Raw genomic sequence first — 9,959 nt, 5'->3', positions numbered from 1 at the left:
CTGTAAACATACAATATGCCCCCCAAAATAAATTCAATACAAATCTCTTAATGTACCTTGTCTTCCTTTCCTTTTCATCGTTTCTATATAATTTTTTATTTACTTGCTCTAGAAATTTTCTAACACCTACATTGGCTATTCAAGCTACAAACCAACTAAAGAAAACTTTTAGGAAGTACTACCGAATCACACTCGTCAATAAAGTAGAAATGATCTCAATGAATACAAACAAGAAATCTTCACAGGCATAATGATATAGAGAATATTATGTAGACTTAAACATGGAATTTCAATGAATATGGAATTTAAAAGAGCCGCATCTGAGCACAATCACCCCAAAATTGATAGGTGCATCCAACAAGAACATGTAACTTGAGCAAGGAACCATTAATGGTCAACATTTTTCCCATCCTGTATTATTTCAGTGTAACACTGATAAATCATAAGATAAATGTAGGGTACACGAGTCCCTAACAAAATGAGATGTATATACAAAAATCGCTTATTGTGCTTTCCTTGCTCTACTATATGTAGTCTTGCTTATTTGGGGTAGGATCAACAACTTTGAGGATCACCCATAATCGGCATTATTTTTCAATCACCGAAGCACGTCAATTTTCTTTCACCCTCTAAAAATGAACATGAAGTTTATTAATCTTTAAAAAATTTAATCTGGGACTTTGGTTACATAATCTCAACCACAGCTCGACCTATAATTTCGCCTCTGTCAAGAGCGTTATAAACAGCTTCAGCTTCATCAAATGTACATTTCCTTGAAACAGCAGTTTCCAGGTTGAAGATGCCTGTTTCTGCAAGCTCTACTAACTTTGGAAGATCCTGCCTTGCTCTACCTCCATATGATCCAATTATTTTTATCTGTATGTTCAACAAAAATTTGACACTGAATTGTCAATATTAAACAGAAACCATGGATAAGGTATATATTGCTGAGCAGAAACAAAAACCATGGGTAAGGTGATTGTAACACACAACATAAATAAGAATAAGAAACATATTAATGTATGTCTATAAAAGTCGTTTTGTTCCTTCATTCATTGTAATGTCTGCAGAACAGATGAATGCAATCATAATGTAATTGAAATACCATCTTCACTTCTGTGTATTTGTAAAACCTGGAAGACCAATCTGCCTAGTCTTGGATGGTCCCTTAGAAGCCAAGTAAATATTTATGCTTGTTTTCAGACACATTGGATGTCTTAGAAAGAAACCTAAGTTATAGTTTGGTTTAGAGATCAATTCCCGGATTCAGCCCCCAAAAAATTTTAAGGTTGGTTTCATCCATATAAAAGTATATAAAATATTAAAAATCGACAAATCTATACATATTTATAATTAAATTTATTGTTCAATATTTAAATAATAAAACTAAAATCATTAATATTTATAAAGCATTTAATATGCATATTTATAATTTTAAATAAACTAAATCTATCATCCTTTCCTTCTAGGGTTTCATTAATAATTTCTTTTGTTGCCATATGGAACTTTGTGCAAGGCTTCGACATTGAAAAGTTCAATTAGTTTTAAATTTTGTTTACCAGGCATATTGTGGGCTCCATTCTGCCATATGACTAGTTTAATTAACAATATTACAGGCTTCTGTTTTTTGTGTGGGTGGTGCACTTCATAGTGCAGCCTTTACAACCCCTATCCACCTGAACTTCATTGGTGAGTCACATATTGCCCTACGCACTCTTCGTATAGGACGATGCCCTTCTTTAGAATACCTCAGTTCCTTTAGCATTTGCTGGCTATTGTAAATCTCCAACCTCTAGTAACAAGATGCAGCCTCCATTATAGAATCGGATCTGAGCTACTTTTAGTTCGTGGATTCAGGATTCCAGATTCCAATGGAGAAAAGCCAGCATTCAATGTATTGGATTCCAGTAAAATTTGTAAAACAAAGGTACACATTTTTGACGGATTTGCACAGAATAATTAATGCAACGTTCGGATTCTTGACGGACTCCAAAACAAACCCACTGTTAAAGAATGACCCCTGCCAGAACCCCTACCCAGATCGATCTGGAGTCCGAAACAGGTTCGGATCGATCTGAGCTCCGGGGCCTACATGGGACAAACAGGTAACATAGAAAGAAACCAATGTGCATTCCTCAATGGTGGTCGTGAAACCAAACCCTTATATCACTCTTCCTGGTAAATTGGTAATAAAGCCCATCTTGTTAAGGGTAGCACCTTTGGCACAAGTTGAAAGCGACATTTGATAATCAGGGTTGATCGATTTCATCATTTCCAAGTCAAGCAAACCTTAGTTTGTCATGTACCTATTTACATGGATAAGCAATGATCTGCCCAACTAGGACTCCATGGTACACCTAGATCTTCCAGTTCATCATAAAGATTGATAATCATAAATTATCACTGGCGAGTGCTACAGGTCTCAAAAATATAGTAATGAACATGCATACACATGCAAGCAAGAGAATGTTTTAGGTTTTTCCAAATAGAAACTACTGACCTAATGAGTTTGTTCTTCAGAGACTCATGTGATACGAGCAACTGACAAATATCTCGGTTGGATGTATTTAAGAAAGTTGGTCTTTGCATCGAAGACTAAGGAGTTGGATTAGGCACTCATAATTGCTGCTAATAGCTCATGTTCTAATCCTGTACTCATCTTCTTTAATGTAACTTAGGAAAATTGCTCTTTTAAAAAATTAAAAAACAAAGATTTGCAGCACTGGCCTTCCACAATGAAGTGAAAATTAAGGATAAACACCACAATCGGTGCAGAAATGATCACTAGTGCAGAAGCTCTCTTGTCTCGCTGATTTTCTGAACAATAATAGAAATGACTCCAAGTTTAACAAAATCGCCTTTGCTAATAGGGAGGAACATTCAAACTGATAAATTACAACCTGCCATCTAGCTTTCCAGAAAAAGGGACAAAGAGAGGCAGGGAAGAAATTTGAGCCCTGAGCCTAACCATCTCAGAATCAGAAAGTAATATTGATAAGTAAAATCCTTTGGAAAGTTTAGTTCCTTTCAAGAATTTTATTAAATTGTGTATCCTGACTACAATTCTATTCAATTTAGCAAAGATTTAAAACAATAAGGTAAGAAATTAGGACCTGACGGCGAACAAGCCGTGTCATGTCAACCTCTGCTGTAACACCAGAGGGTGCAAGCCCAATCAAAACAGCCTTCCCACCATCCCGTACACTGAGTACAGTCTGCTTGAATGTCCCTGGTTTTCCCAACGCTTCCATAGCAATATCAACTCCCCTGCCCCCAGTAATTTCCTGCATAAATAAAGATAATGTCAGTAATGATTTTATATTCAAATATGCAAAAATATTGTCATTTCAACATAAAATATAAAGTAGCAGGTTCATAAAGGCTGCAGCTTGCTTAACGCATTCTCACACATTGATAAACTCTAACTAGCTTATCTTGCCATGTTTCACCTTTTGTGCAAGCATATGGGGAAGCAAAGCATCTTCAACAGCACACACATTCATAGAATGACATTTCTTTTTTAAAATGATAAGCTTTTGTCATGTAGGAAGCATCCAAACAAATAAAATCACCAAACTTCAGGGTATATGCAGAAATTTGCGATAAATCTCATTGATAAAGTTTCATGTCTATCTGATGTGTATATTTTACATCTTGAAGAAATAAGTGTTTTTGTCAAAAATTGTTTCATGTATAGAGAAATCAGGTATCAGTTAGGACTGAACTGAAAATAAAAAATCAATCTTGTCAACTTTATTGCAGTAGAAAGTTAATATAAAATAATTTTGCCAAACTCAGCCTCAATGAAGAGGTTAATCCAGAGGAAATGTACATTCAGGGCTGTTGTCTGTATCATAGAAGCAGAAATCTGCAATAAATTGTGATTTTTATAAAGTTGTAGCTGGGGCAGATTTTTCCCCTGAAAATATCGCACAACCTGTAGAGATTGTTGATCATTGGTCAATGATTTTTTGCAGTTTAAATCATGTTTTAATCACATAACAAATCACATTTAAATAATAAAAAATTGCATCTAATTATTCTCTTCCCCATGAACTCACAAAACCCTAAAAAAGAGCAATTTTTTTATAAACTAATAGATGCAGAACATTTTCTTGCAACAATGCACACGCACATTGGTTAGGACACGAACAACCTCAGGTATCCCGAACAAAAAACAAGGAGAGTTGCAGGGAGTCGTTGACTTCAGCAGGCGATTTTATCCTGTCAGCTTCAGGGATAACAACAATTTTATACTTGTATAGTGTTTGTGATTTTATACTGAAGTCAATATTACCATCCTTATAATTTTCAAGGAACTTTTAAACAACCTGAACAAAACCGAGAGAGATAATTATGGTCGTTCAAATCATTTCTACTTGTATAACTCCTAATATAAATCTGGAGGTTGAAATGACTCAGCTTTCCATATGAATTAGGCAGGCAGTATCCTTACACAAGAAAATAGGAAAAGCAGGTATGGCCTATTCCAAAACAAAGCAGCAACACATGTCAAACTCAACTATCCATATACATTAGTTATAAACGTATAAGTTATAAGCATAAACCAAGAGGTACAACTCATATGCCAATGACCATAAGATATGGTCTGATTCCTAGATGGATGAGAGGGTGAAACTACAAAATTATCTGGTAATTCACAAGTTTACAAAACATGAAAATGAAACTATTACATGCATGAAGTTTCCACAGTCCATGATAGTTAAATCGATGAATTCTGACTTGACTGTGTGTGTGATTTTCCCATCAATGTTTTGGATCATGCTCCATGATCCATCATTGGGATGAGAACTAGAAAAGAGAAGAGTAAAAAAGATTGCAGATCAGGCTAACAAAAATGACTATATAGCAAGGGTATTAGATTAGAGAAGATATGTACAATTACTATACATCAAAGAATACTAATTGTTCTTCTCTATCTATAATCTGTGTAGAATGCAGTTATTTATATAAATAGGCCATCAACTAGGCCCCACAAATATGCTAGCAAGTTCACATGCACATAGTGCATTGATCATTTGGACAAAGTGAAAATAAATTTCAAACCCGTATGGTGCCAATTGTATTTAAGGGATATGTTGCATAAACACTAAGCGCATGCTTTGTTTTCTTCAGCAGTTTTTGCGGATCATTTGCATTTCAATATCTAAGAAGTATGACATGAATTTATTTTTCTACCTCAATGGCAAATTTAAGATAAATCAGTTCCTGCTATAACCAATTTCCAATAATCTAAAATTCAAGAAATCTTTTCAAAGTCAACAAAATCTTGCCACTACTTGTTGCCATCGTACAAGTAAATATCTAAATTAAACAGAAAATAATTACAAACTTTCTCACAAAAATATACTGTGTGACCATGGTAAGAATTTTTTGCTATCAGGTTAATTTTTCCTTTTAGAGATTTTCTCTTTAGTTTTAAAATTTATCAAACAATCTTAAATGTAATAGAGGCTCCTTGGTTCATGAAAACTGAACAGGCAATCCACCTTTTGACCGAAGGTTAATCTTTTTATATTTACAATGATTTCTATGTTATAAAAAAAACTGGGACTTAAAGTGAAAAGCATTAAGGATTGTCTTGGATTTGATGAAAGTGAAGACGAATATAGCTTTAGTTTGTTCTCTTTGGATGAACTTAAACAGCATGTTCACACTTGCAAAGAAAGTATGAGACCATACACATTCTCCTCTTAGATATATGATTCAAAATTAACATCAAAATAGAATTGGTAAAAGATTTTTAATAAGCTCTTGTAAGATTTTAATGTTCAGCATGTTAGAATATATAATAAAATTAATGAAAAAGGTTTAGGAATGTGCTCTCAACATCACTTTAGACATTAGAGCCAAATGCAGCAGTTACATTAGGAAAATGCAATACACAAGAAATGGCTTCAACAACAAAATATAGCAGATACATAAAGCAAACTCAGTTCAAAAATTGGCTAATACAACGCAAGCATATTACTAAATTCTTTAAAGGAGACAACAATTTTACAATCTCATTGTAGTAGCAAGAGTCATTGGCTATGTTTGATTTTTTGGAACTTTGTACTTAGTTTATAGGTTGACTTTGGACAAACTATATTGTAACTGAAATTTTGTCATGCGCCACCATCTTGTAATATGCTTTATGCAATGCAATGTAATCATTGATATGAATATAAATAATAAAAGTCTATTTTTTACAATTTAGTGGTTAAACTCTCTATTATTTTCTCTCAATGTCTCTTTGGTATGGAAATGCCCTTAAAATTTCCAAAAAATGTAGTTTTTGTCTCTTTTTCTACATTTTTTTATGCTTTTTTTAAATCCGATTTTTTCACTATTTTTTTTCGAAAAATCCTATACTTTTGGTCTGCCAATTTTTCCCCAAATGATTTTTGCTGCACTCTATTGTCATAAGAGTGAACGTAAAATCTGGATGTGCATCATCAACATACAAAAAAAGAGAATCCAAAATACAATGTGGAAAAGAGAAAATGCAGGCAAAGAGAAGAAAGAAACTGAATTTGCTTGAGGATGAAAACAAATTATCATTTGAGATGATATATAGCACATTTAGAGTACCAAGCAAGAGATCTGCGTACACCCCTAACATCATTCCTTTGTTAACTCCCTCTTATTCATCGTTTCCAGTAGATATCATCATTTTTCTTTTAAGGTTTTTCTCCTCCTTGGTTGAGGAATTGCTTTGATTGTTGCCATTAACCATATGTTATCTTCCCATGTAAGTCTAGTATATTGGCAGGACAGAGAAACGTCCAAAAAAATGCAATAATGCATTCATACTAGTCACGTTAACATGAGATACAATCACAATACATGAAAAGTACTTGCACACTGCATCAATATGTGAATGCCCTGGTGTTATGTCCCTTTTTACAAATTTTGTTATTTTCTGATTTTTGTCTAAATTGTGCAAATTGAAATGGAATAAATATAGACAGCTACACCTACTTATGATAACCTTGAACAGCAGCAATCAAAATGGAACTAACAATATAGAAAACTCAACTTATTTATTCACCCAGAGCATTGGAATGTTTACAAATATAAATATACTGATCTGGAAATGTAAAGTTCCGAATTACATGGGGTAAATACCAATTGAATACCATACTGCAGATCTGGAATGTTAGGTTGATGACTGGATAATGAATGCTGGTAAACTGTGAGCAGATCTTATGGTATCTCAGACCCTTTTACTGTCCCCAAGATCTCTGTTGATGGCAACCAATCACCCCTGAGTCTGGTCTGCAGTGTGGATGCTGCCCAATCGGTGGTTTGATTGCCCTTCTCCCTCTCCAAGTACTGTAGGAACCCTCTTGAATACTGATGGGATTGATAACTCAGAACAGCTCTCCTTGGATTCACCATATAAGGCATGTAAGCTGCCTTAAACCCTTGGAACCTGTCCTGAAAGTCTACAAACTACTCTCAATCCTGGCGCTGTCCTGAAAGTAGAGCAATTTCACCTTCAGATCAGCAAGTTTCAATGATGGAAATGGATAAATCAGGGAATTGAGGATAGGGTTTTCATCCTACCGCAAAGGGTTGCAAAGCGGGTCCATACCTGTCCTGGGAATGCATCCATTGTCATATAATGATAACCCTTCATCACCCTTCATCCCTCTCATACCCTGTTGGTGATATTCTGCACAAATATCTCCTTGCTCATGGGGTGCTACCCTAGCTTTCATGTGAACCTTTTGTCTTATCATTGTACCATGGACAGCAATTAAGATCAGCAATAGAAAATGGTACAGCAGTTAGCACTTCCTAGAAAAGTTCGAAATAAGGAGGCTTCAAGCGCCCTTATAGTAGAGATTGATGAAAGTTTACTAACCATTGCAAACAGAAAATTACTGTCTCGCAACTGAGAACACCCCTGTGGTGGCCAATGATGCCATGAAATGACTGGAAATGATGATAATAGCACTGCCAAAACTGAGAATCATGTGGACATCAGTGTTTGCAATGATTCCTTTGCAACTTGGTTGGAATATGTGCATGTAGCTTCATAAGCAAAACATCATACTATACTTAGTCACAAGGTCTTGGAAATCAAAATGATACCTATTTGCTTATAATATCTAGCACCGAGAATCTCAAGGTGACTGTCTTCATTTGGTCTTCAAGTGTGGTGAAGTGATAGCTTGGTGAATTCACCCATTGTCCTTCAGTGTCCATGTTGGCCCCTCCTAGAATCATCATGTACAAGCCAAAGGTCTCCTCATGACTACAAACTAACCCATCAACAAGCTTATCGATCTTGGAGCAAAGGAGTTTGAATGCTTCCCACTCAACCTCTATGTAGCTAGTATGTATCATCATGGAATTTCCTTCTCTCATGTCAATAGTTGCCAAAAGGGCAAAGGGGTCAGAAATTGTGGCCCATTTTGGGCAACTATCATTTTGCAAATCTCCATCAGGCCTTCGATCAACCAGTGAGATTTCATCAAGAGGATGTGTCAACATATTAGTCCTAGAATATAAGTCTCAAGATACCTCATGCTTGCTCATGATCCAACTTAATTGTTGTTTTGTAGGTGTGTAAGGGATAGAAAATCTATAGTTGATGGAATGAGTAGTTCCATCAAAGAAAAGTCTCCTACATCCCACACAATTGCATGTGAATGTCCTTGATCTTGAAGAAAGGGATCCCCATGCCCTAAGCTAAAGAGTATAATCTCCATCTCTCCAATAACATTAGGGTTTTCATGATAAACTTGCAATTCCTCTTCATGGAGGTCAATAAAAATCAAATCATTCTTCACAACAACATAACTAATATCTTGCGAATCATCAACACGCAGTCCAATCATTCCCATACATTGCAAAACATCATTACATGATTCAATTACTTCCATACCTGAATATTGGGTTGGTGCTTTTTGGACATCAATTACAACTATTGACACACCTTCCTTCAACTCAAACTCTTCTCAACCAACAATGGATTCTTTCCCACCTTCATTGGTCTTTTGCTGGTACACACAATCATTATAAATCAAGAAGGAAACTTCACCTTCAACGTGCTTATAGGATTCCTCGTGTTCTTTCTCCTTGATTTCTTGTAACTGCTCTACTATCACAATTTTCCTGACCTCTTGTGATTTGGTTCTGGTGTAGCCTTCACTGTTTTAGGTCCATCATCTTGGGCTCTTCTTTCAAAAATGATTCTGTTGCCTCCTCCTTTAACTCCTTCTTAGCAACTTCTAAATCTACTTTCCTCTTTCGTCTTAAGTAGTAATAAAGTCCTCTTTTATATGGATTTCTCCATTCAGAACATCTCAAATAATCATCAAAAGGGAGTAAAGATTTGACTCCATCAGACATTCTTTCATTTCAGTCAAAGATTTTGGTGGCTTCAAATGGGTACCTTTCTTGATCATTTTCTATTTTTAACAGTAGCTTTTGAATAGGATCTATTCCTTCTTCCTTGAGTAAGAATTTAGCTCATCACCCTATGTTCTCTCTCCTAAATTCTCATATCTCCTTGACTCAATATTCATACAAATCAGACCCACAGGCTGGCAAGACATACTACTCTGATACTACTGTTATGTCCCTTTCTACCATTTTTGTTACTTTCAGATTTTTGTCTAAATTGTGCAAACTGAAATGGCATAAATATAGACAGCTACAGCTACTTAGGATACAATTGAAAAGAAGCAATCAAAATAGAACTAACAATACAGGAAACTCAACTTGTTTATTCACCCAGAGCACTGGAATGTTTACAAATATAAATATAATATATATTGATCTGGAAATGCAAAGTTCACAATTATGTGGGGTATATCCCAACCAACTGAATACCCATACTGCAGATATGGAATGTTAGATTGATGATTGGATTACAAATGTCGGTGAATTGTGAGTGGATCTTATGGCATCTCAGACCTTTCTGCTGTCCCCCAGGTCTGTTG

At 35.3% G+C, this 9,959-nt stretch overlaps 1 protein-coding gene across 1 annotated transcript in view; it reads right to left on the bottom strand.

Annotated features, from left to right (window-relative positions):
- Window positions 1-282: 282 nt before the first annotated feature.
- LOC131030646 (uncharacterized) overlaps window positions 283-9,959 on the bottom strand; it is a 110,853-nt gene continuing 101,176 nt past the window's right edge. Inside the window, exons 7-8 of the mRNA XM_057961553.2 lie at window positions 3,114-3,284; window positions 283-876 (exon numbers count right to left, since the gene is read on the bottom strand). Of these exons, the coding sequence (XP_057817536.1) occupies window positions 685-876; window positions 3,114-3,284 (363 nt within the window). The 3' untranslated portion in view covers window positions 283-684. The remainder of the gene's footprint in view (window positions 877-3,113; window positions 3,285-9,959) is intronic.

Source organism: Cryptomeria japonica, chromosome 3 (genome assembly GCF_030272615.1).
Source record: "Cryptomeria japonica chromosome 3, Sugi_1.0, whole genome shotgun sequence".
NCBI lineage: Eukaryota > Viridiplantae > Streptophyta > Pinopsida > Cupressales > Cupressaceae > Cryptomeria > Cryptomeria japonica.
This window is presented reverse-complemented; position numbering and strand designations above follow the sequence as displayed.